Source organism: Eublepharis macularius, chromosome 12 (genome assembly GCF_028583425.1).
Source record: "Eublepharis macularius isolate TG4126 chromosome 12, MPM_Emac_v1.0, whole genome shotgun sequence".
Taxonomy (NCBI): domain Eukaryota; kingdom Metazoa; phylum Chordata; class Lepidosauria; order Squamata; family Eublepharidae; genus Eublepharis; species Eublepharis macularius.
This window is the reverse complement of record NC_072801.1, coordinates 32,795,708-32,821,476: the sequence shown is the minus strand read 5'-3', so window position 1 is coordinate 32,821,476 and position 25,769 is coordinate 32,795,708. Positions and strand designations below refer to the sequence as shown.

General features: G+C 45.4%; 1 protein-coding gene across 1 annotated transcript in view; it reads left to right on the top strand.

Annotated features, from left to right (window-relative positions):
- The window catches only part of SCN4A (sodium voltage-gated channel alpha subunit 4), a 95,373-nt gene that overhangs the window by 26,357 nt on the left and 43,247 nt on the right, over window positions 1-25,769 (top strand). The window contains exons 5-13 of the mRNA XM_054992505.1: window positions 759-887; window positions 2,584-2,675; window positions 4,359-4,661; window positions 7,179-7,242; window positions 9,775-9,916; window positions 11,636-11,848; window positions 18,235-18,390; window positions 20,864-20,987; window positions 22,149-22,387. Coding sequence (XP_054848480.1) covers window positions 759-887; window positions 2,584-2,675; window positions 4,359-4,661; window positions 7,179-7,242; window positions 9,775-9,916; window positions 11,636-11,848; window positions 18,235-18,390; window positions 20,864-20,987; window positions 22,149-22,387 — 1,462 coding nt within the window. The remainder of the gene's footprint in view (window positions 1-758; window positions 888-2,583; window positions 2,676-4,358; window positions 4,662-7,178; window positions 7,243-9,774; window positions 9,917-11,635; window positions 11,849-18,234; window positions 18,391-20,863; window positions 20,988-22,148; window positions 22,388-25,769) is intronic.

Genomic DNA, 25,769 nt, shown 5'->3' with positions numbered 1-25,769 from the left:
CTGAATTGGCAGTAAGAGGAACAGCCCCCTCCATGGACCTTTTTATATGCAAAAGCACACTGGGTGAAAAGTGGAGACCAACGAAGCCTCTTCTTCTTCCACACATGCTTTCTTGAATGCACCCCTCCCCCCAAACCATTTTGAAAGCGAGTATGGTCACATATTAAATGCAAGCTAGGTTGGGGTCTCCCCCAACCCAGCTCACGTTGACCATCGCATGTAATGAAACCCCTTGGGTAAGGAGGAGACAGGAAGATGGCTCCCCTCCCTCCAGCTGCTAGGCACATGGACTTTTGGGAATGTGTTCCTTGTAATCTCAGATGGTGTGTGGGAAAGCTGTGGTTATTCAGAGGTGAACAGAGGCCATTCTGCAGCATGAAAATATATTTTTAAAAGAACACAGCACTTCCTTCAGCCATGGGCTGAGGCTGGTTTTGCAATGGAAATGACATGTGTGCATACCAACAAATCAAATTTGGGCTCAGCTGTCTGGTTTGTCTCTTTCCCCGTTCTTTGGGTGGGCTGTTTGCCTTTGTGGGCAGAGCCCTGCAAGGCAAAGCTCATAGCACATGACCATGCCAGGATGAAACAGTATTTTCACCTGGGGTCTTTAGCAAGCAAGCAACCAAACAGGGAAAGGGAAAATGATGCAAAATGTTTACTAGCAAGCTGAAATGTAATTTTCTAAAATGAATATTTTATACATCATGTGATTATTTCTGGCTTCCCTCACTTTCTGACTCTTTCCCTACTTACAGATATACTTTTACAGGCATCTACACCTTTGAGTCCATGATCAAGATACTTGCTCGGGGATTCTGCATTGACAACTTTACATTCCTGCGAGATCCATGGAACTGGCTGGATTTCAGCGTCATTGTTATGGCGTATGTTGCATCCAGACTTGAGGGAGGAGGTGGTTGCATTTTCGCACAGCTGGGGGTCCTGGGTGGATGTGGCCTGGGTTGCAAGCCCCCTTACCATTATATGGCTTGTTCATGTAATGTCAGGAATAAAATTGAAAACATTCCTTCTTGACTCAGAATAAGGTAGGTGGGATGGGGCAGTGTGCATGGGAGGGTACATCTGCACTGAGCCCACAGACACACTGCTTTGGCCCTGCTTGAAGGATTGCCAACTTTGGGTTGGGAAATTCCTGGAGATTTGGGAGTAGAGCCCGGGGAGGGGATGGACCTCAGCAGGTTATAATTCCATAGAATCCACTCTCCAATGCAGCCATTTTCTCCCTGTAACATCCATTCAGGCCTATAGATTTAAAAAATTGGGCTATTTTTGCTTTTTCATGCATAGCCTGTGTACTGGATGCTGGGACCTCATTGGTGTAGTGGTTAAGAGCGGCAGGACTCTAATCCAGAGAACCAGGTTTGATTCCCCACTCCTCCCCTTGTAGCCAGCTGGGTGACCTTGGGTCAGTCACAGCTTCTTGGAGTTCTCTCAGCCCCACCCACCTCACAGGGTGACTGTCATGAGGATACACACTTTGTAAACTGCTCTGAGTGGATGTTAAGTTGTCCTGAAGGGCAGTATATAAATCAAATGTTGTTGTTGTTGTTATAGCATCTGTTCTCCCTGTTTGTAAATAAGAAAGTTCTCTCAGAAACCTTGCATCCCTCTGCCTGCAATGTTCCCTGTTGGCCAACAGCCAACAGGGGCAGCTGCTGTGGGGGGCCCAGACCATCCATCGCCCTGCACCCCCAAACTGAGGGAGGGAAGAAGAAACAGAGCAGTTTCCTGCTGTCACCACTCACTCCCACTGTGCCCAGGCTCCTGCTGCCACCACTCACACCTGCTCTGCTCAGAGTCACCCACTTGCAGTGATAGTCACTTGCACCCCCTCCATTCGGGGCTCTGGCAGCCAGCTCAGAAGCAGCTATTGTGCCTGTTCCACCAGAGGCTTCAGCAGCTGGCTCCTGGAAAAGGCTTCCACTAGTCAAGGCCTGCCTCTTGTTTTGCCCATGCAAGGGGCTGGGGTTGCCCAAGGGAGGGGTGTCAGTGATTCTGCAGCCCCATTCTAGATGTTTGCCTAGGGCCCCAGAATCACTAAGACCAACTCTGCTTCAAAGGAAACATACCAACAGATGTCCTACGATGGGGGAACAAAGGTGCAGGTCCGTGTCCCTAATTTCCCTGTGAATTGTGTGCAGTTCTGTGCATTTTCAGCCAACCCAAAGAGCTGATTAAAGGTGGTTCATTACCCTGACCCAGGGCCAACCCAGATGGGACAGGAGTCTCAGTCAAGTGGGGATCTGATTTCTAACTATAGAAAGGATGTGTTTGTGGAGAGTTCAGCTAACAGAAAAGCACAAGAGGAGAGGCCATGGGCAGGTAAGCAGCAGGACAGGGCAGGGTTCTGCTCTGATTTTGCTGTTAACGTTGGACATATGCCCATCTGTTCTACATGACTGGAGCAGATGCGGGTTTTAGCCTTAGACTGGTTTCACCTGTCCAGCTTCAGAGCTGTTCTTCCAGATTTGCAAAAAAACTCAGCTATCTTGACAGCTCTTATTACCCCTTCTGGATATTGCCTCTTAAGTAATGGCTATCTCACCCCTTCTTTTCTAGTTATGTCACAGAGTTTGTGGATTTGGGCAATGTCTCTGCTCTACGGACGTTCCGGGTTCTCCGAGCACTTAAAACTATCACAGTTATTCCAGGTGAGTGATCCTGGATGGGCACATGGAGACTGTGTTTCTAGGTTTAAGAATTGCTACATGACGGAAGGCAGATCTTTTTTTCTGCGAAAAGAGGTGGTGGAACTCATGATGATGTCACTTCCAGGAAGTGACATCATTGCACAGGGCGCAGCTACCCCTGGGAGTGATCCCGCAAGGGGGGGAGTTTAAATTGCCCTCCGCGCTGCTGGTGATCTAAACTCCCCCCTTGCTCCAGCTGACTGGCGCCAGTCAGCTGGAGCAAGGAGGGGATTTTAAAGTTTAATGGTCACAGGCCGTTCTACCACATTCAAGCTGAAAAAAAGCCCTGAAGGAAGGTAATGACAAACCACTTCTGCACCTCTCTTTCCTGGAATATCCCAGGACTGGAGTCCCCCTGAGTCAGTTGCGACTCAATGGTATTCTCTTCTTTTTTATTTTATTTACATTATTGATCATCTGGCATTCTCACTGAGACCCTAGGCAGATCACACAGTGGAGGTCAATACAGTCATCATCTGAAGCATTTAATACATTCTTACTCATTTGTGCAAGTCAGTTTTCTCTTTTAGGGGTGTATCTGCTGTGGTTGCCCCTCATCCAGATTCTTTCTTGCAGAGGCCTCAACTTAAGATTTGGTTTCCATTTTGTTCCAATTGCTTCTTGTTTCCTTTAAGGGTGAAAGAGAGAACATAACCTGTAGAACACGTAACCAACCAAAACACTCCTTTTGGAAGGAAAAGGGAAATACAAATAGTGAAGCAGAAGTAAAAATTCAATATTCGCACAAACTGAAAACATTTTCAAAATTGAAATCCCATATTTAAAATTTAATTTAAAAAACTTTACAATTCCATTCTGTAAGGAACTTTTTAAAAAGCCTTACTCGGCTACTATTATTATTGAGAGGGGAAAAGAAAGGACAGTTCTTTCAGAGCATCTATCAGTATTCACACCAGAGAGAAGTGAGTTTTAAAAGACTCTTTCATGAGTTTCTGATGCATGCAATGTAATTATTTTTAAATTACATTGTATGTCATTTTCAGAACAGGGGAAGGTGAGAAAGAAACCTGAAGCCCCCCTGCCTCCCTTTTTCTCCAGTGTGGGTGGTAGCAGTACTTCTTGCCACTCTCCCCAAACATCCTTGCTGTGCTGTACAAGGGATCCTGGGGGGCCAAATAGGGATGCACTCAGCTCAGGAGCCATTGTCTAGTTTCATCCCTTGTAGCAGGGGAACCACCAGAGCAGCGTCTGGAGGGGGTTACACAACCTGCCATCCTGCAGTTGGTGCCCAGCAGGTGGGCTGGGGTACATGGCACCATTGAATGTCAGTTGGGTTGTTCAATGGCTGGATCTGCACCCTATGTTGCGCCAGTGCTCCAGTGACGGCAATCAATGAAGTTGTTGCATGTTTTACCCCAGATATGTGTACTTGTCTTCTTTGCTCCAGCGCTCAATGCCTCACACCACTGATGCCACAAAAGCTGCTAATGCAACTGCAGATAGAGCCTTTCTTTTGCTCAAAATATTGTTCCCTGCTGTTTAAAAGAACAAAGAAAAACACATTCACCAAAGATTGACAGAAGACATAGCTGAACATGTAATACATTTAAACTGTCGGAAGCCTTGTCTTATTGGCTGTAACCAACACCAGTGCCTGTTTCTCTTCCCCCCTCCCCAAACTAGGGCTGAAAACAATTGTGGGTGCTTTGATCCAGTCAGTGAAGAAGCTCTCGGATGTCATGATCCTGACTGTGTTCTGTTTGGCTGTTTTTGCCCTCATCGGCCTGCAGCTCTTCATGGGGAATCTGAGGCATAAGTGCGTCCGATGGCCACCCCCCATCAATGACACTTTCCAAGAGGATGCCTTTGGATATGATAGTGACCCCTTTGGCAATGGGACCTTTGGCATGTTGGCGAATGCAACTCTGTATAGTAATGTGACGGTCAACAACACTTTTGAATGGAATGAGTACATCAATGATGAAGGTAGAGCTGGTGTTCAGATGGGGGACTTGATTTTTGTCCTGGCTTAGTACAGGTGTTGAGTGGGCATATTCAATCCTACAGCCATTTGAGCACAACTCTAGCCCAGGTATTCAGGTGTACCAGGTTATCACGTGACTGGTTACTTCAATGTATTTTGCCGCCCCAAGCATCCATTACCTCTTGGGTCTTTGTTGCTGCCAACCAGGTCCAAGCCACATCTCTGTGGCAGCAGGTGACATCAGTCACCTCTCATGCCACTGTTGGCTGAGCACGAGCAATGCCCCTGCAGAGCATCAGTCCTCTCCTCCCTATGCCACCCCAAGCAGTTGTTCAGGAGTGGCTTGACTAGAAAGCCGGTAGTTCTGTTCGCACACCCGCTTTTCCTCATCCAACAGATCCTTTGAGCTGTGCAAGCTGTTGGGCAGGCATCCTTCGCCATTTACATAGTCCTTGGGGAAAGGGGTATTTTTAATCAGAAGTTTTCCTTCCAGTCACAATTAAACTCCCTCAAAGGGCCATTTAAGCTGGTTTAGAATTGTGGGGGAGGGAAAATGAGGTGGGGATTAACTGGCACACCAGCGGAGTTTCCCAAGTATGTAGAAATCCCTGGCTTGTGCGTGGGAGAGGGGACCCAGTTGTACTGTGTTCATGTTCATAATATGGGCCAGCAACTTTACTACTGCAAAAAAAACCCCCAATCTGGAGCCCTGTGAGGTTATTTTATTTATGTATTTAATACTTGGAGTCCGCCTTTCTCACTGAAACTCAAGGTGGATTACACAGTGTGAGTCAATATGATTGACAACTGGCACATTAAATAAACAGTACAATAGGGTATGCAGAGCAGTAGCATAAATTTGAAAACAGGAATATAGAAATGAAACATTGCTGAAACAAAACATAAGTAATTTGACATGAGCTATTAAACTACATGGAAACTACCCAGTAGGAGCATATCTACATCAACAGTAGCATAGCCTCAGTACACAGTAGCATAGGATCGAACCACATGAGACAAAATACACTTGAATTACGCTCAAATACGCTCGAATTACAAAATGCACTCGAATTACCTGTGTAATTCGAGTGTATTTTGTCTTGTGTGGTTTGACCCATAGTCTCCATCCCTTTACCAAGCCATCTCACTGAATCATATCCTTCCAGCACAGCTCTTTTGCCTAAGTGAAAAAGCCCTCCTGAATAGATGCTTGTTTTTATGCCTTGATGATAAGTAACAAACAGTAATGGAGAAGAAGAATATATTCCCCAGGGTCATGGTTAGTTTATTAAAGTGACCTACTTGCTGAATGACAAATTGGACACAGTTCACTCCATCTACACATATGCATTGTCAGATGCATCCTTTAAGCAACCGATATGGGATACATTGCGTTGCCAGTCAGTAGTTTGTTTTTGTGAAGTGGCTGCAAGAACTGAGCTCTAGATTAGCTAGGTTCACATGCAGACACCAAAAGCATACAAACATATCTAAGTAGTACGTTTCAATTCAAAAATCCATAAACGGATTTGTTTTCCTTTTAACAAGTGGAGGCAATGGTGACAGGCAAGTGTGGGGTTGCAGAAGCTGCAAGAAACCAGTCTAATTATGCAAAAGAACACAACCAAATTAGTTTAAATGCATCCAAACAGCTTGGTAAATGTTTGGCTGTCTAATCACAGCCAGCAAGCATGATGTGAGCTGAAGGGGTAGATGATCAAGCAGAACTTATTTTCAGCTGCTTTCAACATTCCATGCCTGGTTTAAGTACCCTCCGTTATCATCCTGCCAGTTGCTTTTCAGAAAGATTCTTTTTCTTTCTGTTAATTTACAAATTACATCTTCCTACAAATCTGGTTCTCTTAAGTAGGCAGAGATACCTGCCTTGTTTGTGGTCTGGATAAAAATGTCCTGTCACTTTAATAGAAGCTTAAAGGGATGTTATTTTCCAGATAATATTTTTTACTCCCATGCCCTGAAAAGTTTCAGTTGTCCATCCCCAAACTTTAAAGGCTCAAACTGGAGGTGACAAATCCCAACCTGAGTCATTCCCTGCAGTCAGATGGCAGCTATGGAAAACTAATTTCCCAGTGTCACAAGGGCCTGATTTGGATTGGGACCATGGCCCAGGGAGAGAAGGGCCAGTATCCCAAATAGTGTAAATAATACCCTTGGGGCCATTTCAGATTATAAAAACAGCAGGGGGATGAAGGCTGAAGCCCCCCTCTCTGTACATACTCTCATCTCAATCCAAATCAGGTCTGTGTGCAACTTAGTAGCTCAGAACTCCCAAATGACACCTATCAGCTAGGTCTGGGGACATACACAGGGAAAGCATATCGAGTAGTTAGGCCCTGAGTAAGTGTTCAAACACAGAACTTCCCTGGTTAAGCCCAACACGCTAGCCACTGTACCACACTGCTTCTCAATACCTGCTGTCTGGAAGGTCAACTAGCCATTGCTCCGAAGTCTAAACTTGCATTTCCCCCCTCCCTCTTTTTTATTTCTTGCTTATGAAGCCAATTACTACTTTCTGGATGGCGCACTTGATGCCCTGCTCTGTGGGAACAGTTCCGACGCTGGGTGAGTGAGGTCTGTCCTGACTGTGGCCCCTCCTTTTGGGTCAGGGAGGGAGTCATAGGTGGAGAAGGAATGCTCCATGCTTGGATCTCCCGCTGTTCGTTTGGATCAGCTTGATAATGTAAGGAAGGGCAGATCTACCTAGTGGGGTGGATCCTTTCTCCAAGTCCCATTGGCCTCCAGGCTGATCAGACAGCACATTAAGGATCCATAATAAGATTTTCTGATGAATATTTCAATTGCAAAAACAGTCTGTGGTTTGGTGCCATGTGGATTGGTGGTAGAGAAGGAGGGAGTTCGTTCTTCTCCCTGTCTCCTGTATCTGAAGAAGGGAGCACTGGCTCTTGAAAGCTCATACTCTGAAAATCTTGTTGGTCTCCAAAGTGTCCCTGGACTCAGATCTTGCTGTTCTAATGCAGACCAACCCAGCTACCTACCTGAAACCCTCCTCTCATGCTGTCTTTCCCAATTGGAAATTGCCTACTTTTAGCTCTGAAAAAATGCAGTTATAGTGTCTGTCTTTTCCCCTGCCAGGGCTAGAAGCAGCTGCAGGGGACATTTTTGTTTGGGAAAATGGCATGGCGGGGGAGTTAACCCTCTCTTCCTTAACTGTACAGTCCTCCTGATCCATTTTCCCCCCACTCACAACTTCTTCTTGCAACTAAAGTTTACATGTCAGAGGATTTCAGTCCCAGATCTTTAGCATCAAGAACTTAAGTTGATCAAAGCTTAGGGTGTTTCCACATGGGCTATTTGCCCCACGTTCAGTGCTGTTGGGAAGTGCATACCCCATAGCATTGTGGTGCACTCACGTACCTCTTGGAGTTTCCCCTTTTCTCTCAACCTTCTCCAACCTGCTTTGCTGTTTTGGGGGAAGACCCAAGGCTGGCTGCCCTGTGGGTGGGAAAGTTTGGATCTTCCTGTTCCTGCCCACAGCAGCCGCCATTTATCTCCCTACTGTCGATGGTTTTTCTTTTTTATTGCCAAATAGCATTACATCAATATACCACTATGTCCAAAATATGCATCTGAATTCCCAGCTCTTGTTTTCAAAGAAGAATGTCTCTATCCCCGTCTTTGTGGAGATATGGGGGAGGGGAATATCTCCACAGTGAAACAGGCTTGAGACTTACTCTTTTTTTAATGAAAGCTGGGAACTCAGAGGGCTTGATGGATATATTAGTATAATGGTATATTGATATGCCATGACCTGGACAGCTCAGGTTAGCCCAGTCTCATCAGATCTTATAATCTACACAGGGTTGGCACTGGTTAGTACTTGGATGAGAAGCCATCAAGGAACACCGAGGTCCCTACGCAGAGGCAGGCAATGGCAAACCACCTCTGTCAGTCTCTTGCCTAGAAAACCCCGATGTGTGTGTGTGTGGCGGGGGGCGTGTTTCATTATAAGTCAACTAGGACTTGACAACACTTCACACACACATCTCAATAGAACAACCTGGATAGCTCAGGTGAGCCTGATCTCATTAGATCTCAGGAGCTAAGCAGGGTCGGTCTTGGTTAGTAATTGGATGGGAGACCTCCAATGAAGATGCAGGTTGCAGAGGCAGGCAATGGCAAACCACCTCTGTTAGTCTCTTGCCATGAGAACCCCACCAGGGGTCTCCATGAGTCAGCTATGACTTGAGGGCACTTTCTACCTATCTCCAAATCACCAATTAAAAGAAATACACCAGGGAAACCTGCTGTGTGGAAGCCCAGTCAACTCTACACAGTATTAGCAGCCATAGCTGCAACAGGGAATCTACACAAGCCTGTCCTGTACTTGAGCACCAGCTTAGCCGGGGCTAAGGAACACTGTCAGGAACAGACACTGAGATGGCTTCTGTGCCTTTAAAATTGGCACAGAAGGAAGAGTTCTGTGGGCTTGAGGGCAAGAGTTGCACTGAAAAGAATTCTCCCTTCTGTGCAGCTTTTGAAAGGCACAGGTTCCTTTCAGGGCCTGAAACAGCCTTATCAAGTCTTGAGGCTAGGGTTGCCAACTTTGAGTTGGGAAATTCCTGGAGAAATAGGGGTGGAGCCTGGGGAGTGCAGCTCTTTGGGAAGAGAGGGACCTCGGTGGAATATAACGCCTTAGAGTAACCTCTCCAAAGCGGCCATTTTCTACAGAGGAACTAATCTCTGAAGATCAGTTGTCATTCCAGGAGAACTCCAGCCCTCTCCGAGGGTTGCCTCGTCCCCTCATATAAATACGGGGCAGTGGGAGCTGCAGCTAATACAGAACATTTTTGCTGTGTTTTGAGCTGATTTTACTGTTCTGCCAAAAACAGAGTCATTGGCTGGAGATGTGGGCAGGCACAGGAGTGGAATCTGTGGGAGGAGGTGAAAAATCATAATAAAGATAAAAGCGCCCATTAGTTTGTCATTCCCTCACAACTGACAAGCCATACCCACAACCCCGGGATCCCAGTTCTGGGCATACTTCTCATGTATAAATGAAGGCCAGAGACTTTTCAGGTGATGGTGGTAGAGCATATGCTGATATTTTCTTTTTCTTCCCATGACCCCTGGCAGACAATGCCCAGAAGGCTACCTCTGCATGAAAGCTGGTCGGAACCCAAACTACGGCTACACAAGTTATGACACCTTCAGCTGGGCCTTCCTGTCACTCTTCCGCCTCATGACTCAGGACTACTGGGAGAACCTCTTCCAACTGGTAGAGCAAGTTTGCATGGTTTTTCAATAAAACAGCAGTTTCCAGCCTCCAGAGAGTGGTGAGGGTCATCAGAAGGGACTTTCCAAACAGAAAATGAATCACACTGGAGAAATTTCTCTGGCATTGCAGGCAAAAGCTGGCACAGGGTGATTATAACACTCCCCCCTCCTCTAGGCCTGATCAACACTTCAGGTGAATTAACTCTGCACCTTTGCATGTTTTTCCATTACTAGGGGCAGACAACTGGATGTTGAAAAGGTGCCTGATGGTAAAAAAAGAGTGGGAAAACACCATCCTCATTCTTGCCAGATAGTAGTCGTACAGTTTGCCTTAGAAGAAGACCCAGCAGAAATTTGGATGCACATTTAATTTTCAGTTTTCTGATCACAAAATTAGATTTTCCTTCCTGCAGAACTTCTGAGAGATTCTTTAATTCCCCACTTTTCCTCCCTTTAACAAGAAAAAAAGTACGTTTTGACAAAAAGCTTTCTGAAGACACAGCACATTCCTCAGCCACAGGCTGACACTGGCTTTGCAATGGAAATGACGTGTGTGCATACCAACAACTCAAAACTCAGGAACAGCTGTCTAGCAAATGATGCTGTTCTGCAGATCACAGTGCCAGTTGGTAGCACTTGCTCATTATAATGGCATTTTTCAAAAGGCATCAGTTTGTCAGGTGAAGAAACTCTGGCTCCCTACCCCATACCCCTGTGTGTTGCAGAGGGTTATGGAACAGGGGACTGTGCTTGAGCTCATGGTCATTTCATGCAGAATGCAGGCGAGGCATGTTGAGTTGCATCATTATCTTGTACAAAAGGCGAGTGGACCCTAAAGTTCACCATGCACACTCCTTTGCAGCTATGAATTTCAGGGGGAGATGGGGGTGATGGCAGGGTGCTTTGTTGCCCCGAACAAGGCATAGCCATCTTCTCCTGGGCCCATTTGGTGTTGATGTGGGCCAAAGAGGGGATACCAGTCGCCTTTTGCACCACTGAAGTCTGAGAGTGAGCCATGCTTTCACAGCACGTTCATGCTCTCCTTATTGAGGCCAACAAACATGTTCTGCCATTGCCTGTGTTTGCCCCTGAGCCCTGTAGGGCAGCATTTCCCAACCTGTGAGATCCAAATATGGGTTGCAAAGTGTGTGAAAGTGGATCCCAGGCTTTCGTAGTTTTATTGACTTCTGCATTTTTTTAAGCAGTTCACCATACCAAGAAAATTTGGACTGGAGGGTCACTATACCAAAAAGGTTGGGAGCTGCACATCTAGGACACACAGAGAGCTTTGGAGGGTGGGTGGCCCTTCTTTCATCTGCACCGGGGTATAGAGAAGGTATCTCTTATTGCTCTGAAGAAACTCCTTCTGTTTCTTGCCTTTTTCTAGGAGAGGATCCATTTAGTGATGAGTGTCTCACTCACCAGATGGTCATGACTTCTGATGACCTGGCATGGAATACCTGTTCAAATGTATTTTGAAGTTCTGGGGTTTCAGCCATGCTTGCAAATGCCTCTGAGTATGAGCAGGATTGCATTTACCGCACCAGAAAAATTTGACCCCAGAACCTTGTCTTTGAATGCCACAGAATATTAGTAGTAGTAGCCCTTGAGCATATGCAAAGTATTTCTGAGTAATCAAAGAAAGTCCCTTGTGATTGGGTGTCAGGGCCAGCTTCCAGGTGAGGAGGGTGACATGTGCCTTTTCTTCTTCCCCCCACAGACCTTGCGAGCCGCTGGGAAGACCTATATGCTTTTTTTCATTGTGATCATCTTCTTGGGCTCCTTCTACCTGATCAACTTGATCCTGGCCGTGGTGGCAATGGCCTATGCTGAGCAGAACGAGGCAACGCAGTTGGAGGAGCAGGAGAAGGAAGCAGAGTTCCAGCAGATGATGGAGCAGCTGAAGAAGCATCAGGAGGAACAGCAGAGGCTGGTGGGCCACTCTCTCTTTGTTCCTCCAACTTTTGAGTAGGGTCTCCAACCTCGAGTTGGGGCCTGGAGATCTCCCGGAATGACAACTGGTCTCTGGACAGCAGAGATCAGTTCCCCTGGAGAAGATGGCTGTTTGGGAGTGTGTGTGTATTTTTGCCGTGTTTACTGTTTGGGCAGATAGCAGTAGGCAAGCACACAGACCTAGTAGTACTAGTTTCAATGGGACATTCCATTGATGCCCACTGTTGCCTTGGCAGGAAGAAAGGCCTGGCGCACCAGATGTCCCTTCCAGTTTAAACTGGAAGTGACATGAGCATGCTGGCACAACACTGGCATCCCAGGTCCCTCCCAGTTGCTCCCAGGGGTTGCTAGCTGTGACCTGGCAACCTTATTTGCAACCCTACTTCCCTCAATAACACTTTTAGACACTCCACCCACCCACTCCAGAATATGCACAATTGCTTCCTTTTTCTGATCCATTGGCAGGTGTTCCTTTTTCTTCAAGCCAGGCTTTCATCCTCCAATCAGCCAGGTGGATGTGGCATTCTAACCTGCTTTTTTAGTCAAAGAAAACCTCAGTGGTCCATTGATGATCAGATCTTGCTGAAGCCAGGCAGAGCAGAGGAGCATGTCAATTAACAATACAGCTCAGACCTGTATTAGACATCAAACACAGCCCAGAAGCTTAGGCTATTGGTCTAGCTTCCACCCTCTGCCCCCCTCAGCCCCCCATATCCACATGGCAGAATGATGAATAGCTGGCATTTGTACTCAGGATGAGGAGATACTATAGACCTAAGGGGGGGGGCAGCTGACTGAGAGCTGATTCTCCCTGGAGGTAGAGTTAGTTGGAATGTTGTACTGGGGGTGGAGATAGGGGTGGTCTTGGTGATTCTGGGACCCTGTGGAAAAGCCCCAGAATGACTGCCACCCCTACAGCTGTTGCCAATAAAGGCATGGTCCTCACTTCTTGCAAGGTGGATGGGTACCACTGATGCCTCCAAAAGCCAGCATTGAGTTTGCTGTTCTTCTTGAGCCTGCTGTCCCCCCTCTGCCTTTGAGGAGGCAGCACTGTGGGTGGTTGGGCCCCCCCAAATATGGGGCTCTGGGTTGCTGTCCCTGTTGCCCATTGGCTATAATTACCCCTAGCTGGAGGACTTTAGAATGCCAGCTAAATCCCATTCCTTTTCTGATACATACACAACACTGCCCAGTGTTGAACATAGCTGAAGACATGGCACTCCCTTATATCTACTGGTATCTCAAGTTCATCAGGGTCTACTTTGATGGGTGGCGGCTCTCCAGAGTCTCAAGCACAGAAAGGTCTCTCTCAACACCTTCTGCTTATGATACTATAATTAGAGACACCAGGGACTGAACCTAGGACTTTTTCATGCAAAGCATGCCTTCTTGCACTAAGCCATGCTTCTCTCTCTGGTCCCTTGGGTGATGCAGTTGTAGCAGTATGTTGTATATAAGGGCGTGGGAGTCCCACCAACATAACATTATGCCCCTTACCCCTCTGGTGACCTCCTTTCTTAAAATTCTTTCTTCCAGCAGATTTTGAACTTATGCCAGGGCTGGAGAATCTCTGTCCTACAGAACTCCATCCAGTGTAACTAGAGTCTAGGATTGCATTGTTAAGAGTGGCAAGAGGTAGATTACCACCACACTCTTTCAGCTGGAGGTATTGCAAAGTCTGCACTTCAGTTGTGGACCAGAGTCTCATTCCCTCATTGGGCTGGCCTTTTGAGCTCCCGATTTGGGATTTCAGTCAAACTAGGCCTTCAGTTGTGAGCCTGAACATAATCTCAGAAGTGCTGGAAGACTTTCTCATTCAGGCTGGTGTTCACTTGGGCGTAAACAGTATAGGATAGTTTTTAGTGTCAACAGGGCTTTTTATATTTAAATGCATTCAGTTTATTTGGTTGGCTTCATTTCATTGCCATTTTAATGCCCCCCCCTTGTTTCAGGAGGGGTTGAAATTAAAAAAAAACTTTGAAGGGAGTAGGTTCCATGTTTAGAGTTGTGGTTGTAAGGCATTAGCATACGATGAGATTGAAAACCAGTTCTCCACCTTGGAATCTTAAGCATGAAGCTCTGAGCCAGCACTTTGCAACTTCATTCCTGAAGAGTGACGCAGTCCCTCGGCCTCCCAGCTTTGTTTACTGACAGCAGAAATACACCTCGGTGTTGGCAAGGCTTGTCTTTTGCTTCCTGAAGCCCCACTGTGGGACTGTTTAAATTGAACAGATATAGAAAGAGCCAGTTCTCCCTCCATCACTGACGTAGATGAACACACCCACACAGGCCCCTCTCTCTCAAACACAGACTGGGGCCAGGCAGTCATGTTTAAGAGAGCTGAAAGTGCTGTCATCTGTTCCCAAACAAGTTCAGTGAGATTTTGAAACAATATAGACTCCCTCAAATCCTACTTCACCAGAGGCAAGTTAATACATACCTCTTTCAAACCATCCCGTCTTTTAGAAAAATTATGGTCCCATGTCTGCCCTCGCCCCCCGCTACCGCTGTGCATGGAGACATGCTCTTGGGTTGTTTCATAGCATCCTATCAGACCCTGTCAGTTGTAATTTTCATTTGGCTGCTGAATTCCAGACACATTCACCTCTGGAAGGGGAGTTTGATGTATGCTTGCATGGACTAGCTTTTGCCATCTTACAGATATTCATAAGGCAGCACTTGCAGTGGGATACTCCAAAAACAGGATAGGACTGAATCCACTCAACTCAAAGTAGAAAAAGGCCAGCAGTACATGCAAAGAGGAACATACGCCTAACATGTTTTGAACCTGAAAGTTCTTCTTCAGAAGAAAATGTAGAGGGGGCTTTTTAAAAAATCAGTGGTTGCTATTGGGCACTTTTACACAGGAGTTACCACCAGTCACTCACCGCTGCAGTATAGCTGCAAGTCCCCATAGCATAACATGTAGGTACTTTTCTCACTTACAGTTTAAACTGCCATTTATGAGGATTTGCCCCGTGTCAGCCTTGATTTTGCATCTGAGAGCCAAGCTACAAGTGACGAATGACACTTGAACAGCAAATGAAAAGACTCACATGGATTCCTTCCTGTTCTCTTGCGCTCCACTTGCTCCATGTAGTGATCAAGTGGAGTGCAAGTGAACAGGGAAGAATACATGTGAGTCTGTTCACTTGCCGTTCAAGTGTCGTTTGTCACTTGTAGCTTGGCCCTCAGACACAATTTGAAGCCTCAGTGCAGTTTTGGGTTTTTGGGGCTTTGAGGTACACGTCAATTTTTTTAAAACTGCACATGCATTGTAATGTTGTGACGTTGCTACCTCATCTGCCCGACAGGATCCCACACACCCCATGCCAATCATTCCTACATTGGACTGAAAGAATCCCACCAAAACTGAAACAGCGAAGATTGGCTGTAAACCTTTGGCAGGAAATATGCCATATAGGTACTGCACAGCCTCCTCAAGGTGCACATCATCTTTTTTTTTTTAACTTTGCGCAGGCGTTGTAATGTTGTGATGTTGCTACCGCATCTGCCCAACAGGATCCCGCCCCTCCCATGCCAATCATTCCTTCATTGGACTGAAAGAATCTTTGATCTTTGAGCCACCGTGATCAGCAAAATGGGGCTGAGGGGTGAGAAGAACGGATTTTCCCGTCCTGCAAATAGCAACTCACCAATGGTCTCAAGCAGTCACATGAACTCTTTTGGGGTTGAGGAGGGATATTTCCTCAGCATGAATGCAGCCGGCAGATGTTCTTCAGGCTGCCATTTTATACGTCCTTAGAAAACTGATCCCCCCCCTTAGAAAAATAGGAAGCATCTAGCAGTAAGCATATGTGTAGAAAGCACTCCCCATGGGAAAGAGCAAACATCGGGGAGTCTCTGCAAAAGCTTTTCCTCCCACTACTGTAACGCTTCAGCGTTGCTTTCTCCCCACACATTTAAAAAGTAAGATTCAGTAATCACTGAGAACAAACCTGCTTGAGTCTCACCGTTTGCTTCTGTCTTCTTAGGAGACGTGATAATTTAAAATTACCTTCTGACATTGCAATGCGGCAATGCTACTGTCCTTTTGAAAACCAAAAAAAAAAAGGTGGAAAAAGCAGTCCAGGAGCTGTGGAGGGTAGATGTGGTTAGTTCCGCATGGACCAATCACCGTGAACAAACCCGCTGGACTCCAACCATTTACTACTGTTTTCTTTAGGAAACGTAATAATTTAAAATTACTTCCTAACATTGCAATGCAACGTTGCTGTCCTTTCAGAACCCGCCACCCCCAAAATGGCGGAAAAAGCAGTCGAGGAGCTGTGGAGGGTGGGTGTGGTTAGTTCCACATGGACCAATCAGCTCCCGGAGTAAGGGAGAGAGGGGAGAAGAGAAGCAGAATGGGAGTATAAGCGTTCACACTGACATTGTTCGCTTTAGCTGCGACTTGCCTGTGGTTCCAAAATAAACTCACAGTATGTGCGCAGGGGGGGGGAAATCGGGGATACCACGGACAATGTTCAGTTCTGCGTCCCAAGTCATGCAAACATGGGAAGCAGAAACGGTTCTGAAATGATTTAAAGTCCCAATGTGAAAAGTATCGTAGTTTGGTGTATGATGCAGTAGCAATTAGCAAACTCCTCCAAATGCCTTCTGGTGGCGTGGCAGGGAAAGTGCCAGCCATGAGGTGCTGATGGAAAAGGAAATAATGCTGATGTGAGAGGGATTTTAAAAAATGTCCACCATCCTGTCCAGCCAGTGTGCTAATGTGCTTGGACGGCATTCTTTCCGGAAAGATTGTACCAAACCACGTTTGAGAGGAAAAGTCCTGAGGATGGGGAAAGTCTAGCAAATGGATGATTAGAAGACAACTTTATGCAGATGCTGAATTTAAAAAAACATACTGCAGTTTAGAAGCCCAGGTGAAGGAAGTCTTCCCTGAGGACATAGTCTGTATCAAATAACGGCCGTGCAGGAATGTCAGCTTACAATCTCATCCTAGGCTTCCTGCACTTTGCAACGCATGTGTGATTTTGGCATTAAACGTTCAAAGAATGTTTCCTTTTGCCTTGCCATAATTTGACTGAAACCCTGGACAGTGCCAAAAGTGCCTTATGAAGAAGCTTTCTATCATGCATCTAAGCACCAAGGTATATTTTTCAAGGTGAATTCAAAGTGACCCCTTCCTGGCAACCTGATTTACATATCTTTCCCCTTATGGATCCCAACCTGTTATGTCAACTTCTCTTCCGGTCTTCGGTGTCCTCTTCTGTTCTTAAAAAAAAACCTACAGGGGAAGGCATCTCCAGCATGCTGGTGCTCCATGACAGCTTCTTGCCTGGCCAGCTGCTTCCGCCTTCTTGACCCTGAGCCACCCTTCCAAATCTAATTTTCAGGTTGAGCAAACAATGTCCTTATTTATAAAAGGCATGTGCAGAACTGTGCCTCTATAATCTACCACTATTTGGATGTGGATTTTCTGTTTCCTAACAGCGGATATCATCTTGGGCTGAGGGGGAAACTGGGCTTTAGGCTTGAAGCAAATTGTACAGATGATTCATATTTTACAGAACTGCAGTTGTATTAGACTACACATCACAAAGTCCTTGTGTTTGTTGTTGGACAGCACGAGAGCTTTGAATCAGACAATCAGTGGAGTTTTGTGCCTTGCAGAATCACGCAAGCCCCTTTCTCCCTGCAATTGGAGTGCACGAGGAGGGGGTGGGGCTGAACCCTTCCCCTCCTCACTGTTTTCTTCTCCTTAAACTGCTCTGTGGAGTTGCTATTGGTTTTACTCAGGGGCCCCAGTTGCGAGAAAAGAGCTCCTGTGAGCCTAGGTGGCATGAACTCCCAGTGGACATCACTCTCCGTCAGTATTCTCTTATCATCACTCAACAAATACAAGGATTTCATAACAATGCAGATTGTATGGAAAAAGACTTTGAACAGGGTTATAAAATTCCTCCTTGTTTTCAGAATTCATGAGGTTTTACTTCACTCCAATATTCAGTGGCTATGATTGGTCCTTCAGTTTGTTAAAATATCCATTGAATTGGTGTATGTTTTATTTTGATGTTCAGTAGCTGAGAAAGATTTAGGATTTGTTCAGTTGCCAAAATGCCCATACCATTTTACAGGACAAATCATATCACCTTCCCGTGGAAGAATGGTGCTGTAGGATTTAGGATATGTTGGTTTTTCTTTTAGAGACCAGATTTTTAAAAATACGGTGATTGTTTGTTTTTTTAAATTCATTAAGTCTAGTCACCTATGTTAGAAACATATAGACATATACAGTCATTCTTCTCGGCTTGGAAGAGCCAAGAAGTCAGTTGTACTCAACCCCCAGAAGGAACTGTCAAATGCGTCTTCTAACTGAATTCTGTGGTGTCTCCGCAGCTTCACGAACAAGCAGCAAACAGCAGCTCTGCAGACAGTATCATAGCAGAGAAGAAAAAGAAGGGGGAGTCAGATCAAGAGGCACCCAGTGACCAGGAGTGTAATGGTCGGGTCATCCCACGCTTGGTGCTGGAGCGATCAGCCACAGTAGACGAGGTGCGTTGTTTATGGAGGAGGAATAGAAAGGCCCTATTACAAATGTGAAAGGACTGTCTTCCCTTCCTGCTACTTGCTGGGAAATGAGAGAAGTCCTGTTTTTATGAGCAGTTCAGTAGCGGAACTATTTGTCTGAGTTGTCATCAGGGAATTTTGGGTTGCTCTGTGATTGGAGAAATATAAGAATCTCATTGAGAGAAATGGCAGAATCTGAGCTGTTGTTGGTAGAGATGCCATGAATTTCTCAGTGAACCTGTTCAGCAGGTTCAGATTGTGTCAACTTGAACAGCTGCTGGATGAGTTTGCAGCTGTTGGTCAGAAGCCAAATCACAGCTGATTGGGATGACCAACAAGCAGTCTTGTTGGTCAGAAGCCAACTCACAGCTGACTGCGGATTACCAGAAAATTAGGTTTTGATCCATGCATGTGTGCGCGCATGCACACGCACACCCTCCAGTAAAATAGGGGTGAGGTTGCAAAAGTTAAGTTGCAAAAGGGAGAAGAGAAAGAACCTATTTTTCTTCCCTCCAAGCTGGATAGGGACACAATGTCATTAATCTCTGTTGCAAAAGGCAAGAGACGAAAAAGCTCCTTTCTCCCCTCTCCCCCCCACGCTGAGCAAGAATAGATGCAATGCTTTTAATAATCTGTATTGCAACAGAAGCAATACTTCTGAGCTCCCATTGTAAGAGTGGAGAAAGAATTCCTTTCTCTCCTTTTCTTGCAGCCGAAGTGGAGAGCTTAGGGTGGGGAGAAGAGAAGGGAAATCAGCTGAGCTTCTGATCACCTCCCCTCCCAACACACACTCTCTAACAGTGAAATCCTAAGTGGAGTTACTCCAGCCTAAGCCCATTGGAATCAATGGCCTTAGACTGGAGTAACTCTGTTTAGGATAGCAATGTAAATTTGTTGTGGCAAGTATGGCAGGCAGCAAAGTATCCAAGATGGGAGATTAGAAGAATCCAATTTCCAGCTTCTGAGAGTCAGATCCTGATTCTGTCCCTGATCCATCATCAGCTGGGAGTCAGCTTCTAATGGCTGCAAGTAGCTTGTTCCTGCAAATACATACGAAGAAGTTGTAACCCGTCAAACAGCCTATTGATTAATTGGTTGCCTGATCACCACTGGAAATAGGAAGTAATCACACTGGCAGGTGTTTGAGTGACCTTAGAAGACCTGAAATTTTCTTTATGGGAGATGTGGGGTGTGTCTCCGTGATGTAATGGGAGGGGGAGATGGGTCTGGCTGGGAGAATTACTTGTCGAGCAAGTATGATCAACACCTGGCAACGGTAGGTAAAATGGGTAGAAGGGCCTGACTGTGTATTCCGTTAGGCTTCTGGAGAAGTCTACATTGGAAAGGCGATTCCTTAGTGATCTGAGAGGGTAAGCTGTTGTCCTGCAAGGCCTAGTTGTTAAGCATCATCAGAAAGCTGACGAGTTTCCGAGGAACACAGAATAGACCCTTTGGCTAGGGTTGGTCAGTGTTATCAGGCGAGTCAGGCCACTGCGCCTAATCTTAATTCCCTAGCTTTAACATCAAAGCATGATTCTTTCCTGTAGCTCAAACACCGTAAGCTCTTAGAAGTCTATTGGTACCAAAAGTAGGCTTTCTAACATGAGGTGCAGGAATGGGGGTATCAGGATGGGATAAAAATGAATGGCTAGTCTCACTGCAGTTTCTTCCTTTGGCCAGAGCAGGATGGTGCCACACAGGCCAAATCCCCTCTCATCACCTGTTAAAGACCCATATTGAGCTTTAGTCCTGACACGCACCAGAGGCAGCCCTGTTTCTTTAGTGAAGAAATTGAATGTTTAAAACTATTTGCTTTTAAATATTTCTACAATGCCTTTCCATCCAACCCTGGGTCCTTAGGCAGTCTTTTTCCTACTGAGAGCTAAACTACACAAGATGCCTGACATGTGTCAAGTTCTTGCAAGTTTACCTGGGTAGTGTAGTTGGCCGCAGGACAGGAGGGAAAAAGTCAGCAAGGGAAGCCTGAAGCTGCCAGGTGACTAGCAGCAGCTGAAAGAGCTGATTTATTTATTTTATTTTATTTTTTTAACCCGCCCTCCCCACAAGCGGGCTCAGGGCAAGGTACAGCATTGCTTAAAATACAACTTAAAATCAATTTAAAAACAGATAAAATACTGTGCCCCTTTTGGGGCAACCAGCGGGAGTGGACTCTCCATACCCCTTGTAGAGGGAATCCGGTGGAGTGCTCACTGCTGCTAGACTCTACCATCCCTTCTCACAGATGGTTGAATCTAGCAGTGGCAGTGGTAGCAGCTCCTTCTGCTGCTGCTAGCCTCCTGGCAGCTTCAGGCTCCCCTTGTTGACTCTTTCCTTCCTGGCCTGCTGCCGACTACACTACCCAGGTAAAGTTGCAAGAACTCAGCAACACGTGTCAGGCGTCTCATGTAGTTTGACCCTCAATTATCCTCTTACTCTGGATCTTGTTTATTTCTTGCAGTCAGGTTCTTTGGAGGAGCATGAGAAGTCCAACCAGAACCACCTGCAAGTAGGCAGTCAAGATGGGACAGGTTTACAGAAACGAGCAGAGAGTGCACTCAGCATTGTCTCCAACACCCTGGAAGGTAAATTCCTGCATGCGTTTGGGCACTGCTGGATTGATTTGGGTTTTTTTTAAAAAGATTGTTTTTATAACATTTATCATTTTGAATATTAGTCTGATAAAGATGAAGAAATGTCAATTAATTTAACAATAAACAGTAGAAATAGCAAAGGAGAATAGGATCTCTTTTAGATTTCTAAGGCTAGAAGCAACAAAAACTCCTAACACCAATTTGGCCACTGTGTCTGCCCCATTGCCTTTTGTTTCATGCTGTTTCAATGTCCTTCTGCACCTTTTTCATCTTTAATTCTCATGTGTGCCTCTTTCTTTCTCTTTTTTAAAAAATAGCTTTTTATTAGTTTTCTCATATAAGAATAGGGGAGGACAAGGGAAAAAGTAGGGAGGGAATATCAAATATATATATCATAGAGTCTGCTCGCGTTAGAATTCTACTTATCGATGTCCTTTCAACATAACATTTCATCAAACATTTGACTGTGATTATTGATAATACATTACAGTAGTGTCTTCATATAGTTACTACATTCAAGTCAATATACTTATTTTTTATCCATTCATAAAATGGTGTCCATGGGGCTGCAAAATCTTCTTCTATTTGTCCTTTCATTAATGAAGTTAGTCAATTTCTGCATTTTCCATTATCTTCGCTATCAATTCTTCTTCTCTGGGTATTATTGCTCTTTTCCAGAAGGATGCCAATAGAGTTCTTGCTGCTGTTATACGTCTTTCTCTTAGTGGTTTACTAGTGCCTAGTCTCACTACTGGCATGAAGTTCACCCAGGGACAATCACCATCAGTGCTTTTTATAGCTAAAAGGAAACAGTGGCTTTCCTGTAAGATGAGAAATACGTTCTAGCTTTGGATATGAACCGAAAGCAAATATAATTTGCCTTTTCATTGAATTCAGAAGGAATCCAATGCATCTGTGGCAGCCTCACAGACGATGGCCTTCTTAAGTCTTGCAATTCAATCCAATTCAAATACCTTTACTGGCATACAAAGATCTCTTAAGTCTTGCATCAGCATCCCTGTGTGAAGTCAGTTGGAGAGGGTTTTAATCTGCAGTTACAGCTTTAAATGATTGACTTCACTGACCTATTAATTGAAAGTTGCCCTTGGTAACTAGTTGTTTGCACTTAAGTCTCTTGGTTTTTGCTTTCAGAGCTGGAAGAGGCACACCAGAAGTGTCCACCCTGGTGGTACAAGTTTGCCCATGCGGTCCTTATATGGAACTGTTGCCCACCATGGGTAAAGTTTAAGCAATTTATCAGGCTCATTGTCATGGACCCCTTTGTGGATCTGGGGATCACCATCTGTATTGTCCTCAACACTGTCTTCATGGCCATGGAACACTACCCAATGACCGAGGAGTTCAACAACGTGCTGAGTGTGGGCAACCTGGTGAGAATGGCATACATTCTGTTCTTTACACTTTGGCTTGGCAGCCAGGGAGTTTGGAAAACTGGAGGAGTGGGCACTGGTACCATAAGACAGTAAGAATTGCCATGTGGTGGTAGCTCTACCCTATCATTCTGTCTCCATCAGTAATCAACTAGATGCCCTTGAGAAACTCTCAAGTGGAGCAACAAAGAGATATTTTTTTAAATGGAAAAGCCATCTGTGCTAGCTACCATTGTCCATTTTGTAAGTTAATTAGGCATTGTTTGCAGAAATCCTATCTGAGTCCGTTTCATTGAATGACCCACTGCTCTAGTGGTTTGAAATTAACAATGAGCTTTCTTTTCACACTATTTATAATTCTGCAAACTTCTATCATGCCCTTCTTCCAGTACTTTTATTGCTAGGCTCAAAACCCCCAACTTCTTACACTGTCTGCCTGAAACATGACGACGCACAAAACTCGCGCAAGGAAACGTGATATTTTGCATTTTCCCCGCAACGAGGCGCGACGTTCCGCGTGAACGTTAGCCATCTGGAATCGGCCATGCTCCGTTCTACATTAGTGGCTGCTATAGTTCTTGGACAGACTCTTCGGAATAAAGGGACAAGCAATGCTATTACAAAGCTTGAGGAGGTACAGAAAAATCCTAACTTGTGCACTTGATAAACATTAAATGATAATGAGATAAAATTCTGCACCATAGAGAAAAGATACTGGGATCTCCCCCCCCCCCCACCTTAGACAAGTAGCTGAGAACTGAGGGCAGGTAATGTACCACAATCTCTCTCCTGGATCTCCAGCTGATCACTGATGCTTAATAATGGTTATGTTTTCCTTGAAACAGTATGTAAAGTTCATAGTTTTAATGATCAGCCTCCTATAAAAGAGATGGCATTAACAAGGTAAAATAAGAAACAAACCCAGCTTTTGACTGCTTTTCACCCCTTTCCAATTGCTGGCTTGCCTACTCATATCTGACTGCAAGGGAAGTGATAGGCATCCATCCCACATGGCTCTAATGTTCAAAGAGATTCCTCACAAGGAAAGCAGTGGGAGCTGACCCAACTGATTCAATGAGGCTTCTTCCTCACAGGGATTGCACCCCATATGGATAGTAGGAAACTCATGCGTTTGTGGACTTCTTGGGGCTTCCCTTTCAAACTAGATCAGACAAAACCCTCTTTGATCCATTCAAAGGGGGGACTGCAGACAAGATGTCCATCTAGATGCTTTACCTGCAGCTGATATGCAGAGAGGAATCTCAACTCTGCTTTCAAAATAAGTATAAGGCAGCTCAGCCACATGCCAGACACACACCCATAACCCTTTGAATGAACTGGACCTTCCATTTTCATATTGTAAAACACAAAACAAAACAGTAGCATCTATTCAGGGCTCATTTCGAGGGGGAACACACAAGAATGCAGTTCCAGCAGTTCCCCAAAGAGGTCACATGTCAGGTGGCCCCGCCCTCCTGACTCTCGGCCATTTTGGGCCCATTTCAGCCTGGATTGGGGCTGCAATGGCCTGGATCGGGCCTCTGACGGGTGGTAGATCAATCTCCCGCTCATCAGCAGCCCAATCCTGACCATTTTGGGCTCCTTTTCAGCCATTTTCAGCCCTTTTTTGCCATTTTGGGTCCAATTTCGGCCCTGAAAGGCCAGGATTGGGTCCCAAACAGCCAGAATAGGTGATGTCAGGGGGTGTGGCATATGCAAATCAGTTATACTAATGACAGACTTCCGGTGATGGCAAGAGGCATGGCATATGCTAATGAGTTATGCTAATGAGTTCCTCCAGCTCTTTTTCTACAAAATGACCCCTGCATATATCCCATTACTTTGTTCAGCCAAAGTTGAAACCTTCCTCTGGCCAAGAAGCCTTCCTCCAATGGGCTTCTGCAAGTGGAGATGCAGCTGGTGGGACCTGCAGGAGACCTGCTCTTTCCCCTCTCCTGACTGTGGACCTGCTTTTCCCCTGAAGTCCTTCTGGCTGGGTCTGAACTTGACCCACCTTTCTTGGAGAGCCTTTGAGTTGCATTACTGAGTAATGGCATGGGGAGTGGCAATTGCTTTCACGACTGAATTGTGGTTTAATGTGTGATTTTTTTTTGAAGTAGTTGTATTGATTTTTGTTGATTTTGCAGAGTATGTTGTAAATTGCCTTGGGGGCTTTCAGGGTCAAAAGGCAGTTTTTAAATAATCAAAATAATAAATGCCTATTTTTAAAGATGTTATTTAAAATTTAGTTTTCTAAACCCAATGGGTTGGAGCTAACCAACCTTTTCCACTGGTGAAAAAAAGGTGGAGGGGGCCACAAAAGGGCTTTGCTGAGGATTGGGTGGCCTGAATGGACAAAGGCTATGCGGGATGGAGGCTGTAGCAAGGTGAGAAATCAACTGAGATGGAGTCAGAGGTTAGCTGGATCTAACCCACAGTTAGCACAACTAGGAATCTTCTTTACAAGGCTTTGAGTTCTGCCACAAAAGTATTTGATATCCTCTTTACTAGTGGCATAGGAGCCTCGTGGCGCAGAGTGGTAAGCTGCAGTACTGCAGCCCAAGCTCTGCTCACGACCTGAGTTTGATCCTGGCAGAAGCTGGGTTCCAGCAGCCAGCTCAAGGTTGACTCAGCCTTCCATCCTTCCGAGGTCAGTAAAATGAGTACCCAGTTTCCTGGGGGTAAAGTGTAGATGACTGGGGAAGGCAATGGCAAACCACCCCGTAACAAAAGTCTGCCAAGAAAATGTCGTGATGTGATGTCCCCCCATGGGTCAGTAATGACTCGGTGCTTGCACAGGGGACTACCTTTACCTTTTTTTTTATTTGTGGCAGTTAGACAATCTCTCGCTCCATAGTGGAAAAAGGCTGCCCTCAACAGAAAATGTAATATGGAAGATCTGGGACACATGCCTGGCAAATTAGGCTTGCGAAAGACCAATCCAAACCTGAAAACTTCATGACCACATGCTATTTTTCCCATAACTGTACAGATCAGTTTAACAGCCTGCAATCTCCACCTTAGCTATGCCAAGTGGTTCTTTCAGTGGAGATTCACTGTCATACATTTTTGCTGTCTTCTCCTCCCCCTTTCAATTTTCATTCTCTCCTGCCCATTGTACTGTCTTATATTTTCTTTGTTTATTTAGAAGTTTTCTATCCCACACTCCAGAATCTACCCTAGTCACTAGAAACTATCAGCTAGGAAAGGCAAGGGATGAGCCAAATCATGGTGGGTCGCACTCTTCTAAACAGCCTGTCCACCTTGACAAGCTTCACCAACTAAAAGTCAGCCATACAACTAGGACCACATTGTACTCAAATAGCTGCATTAACGACAGAGCCCAAGTTGTGACAGATGCAACCCATATTTATCCACAAAA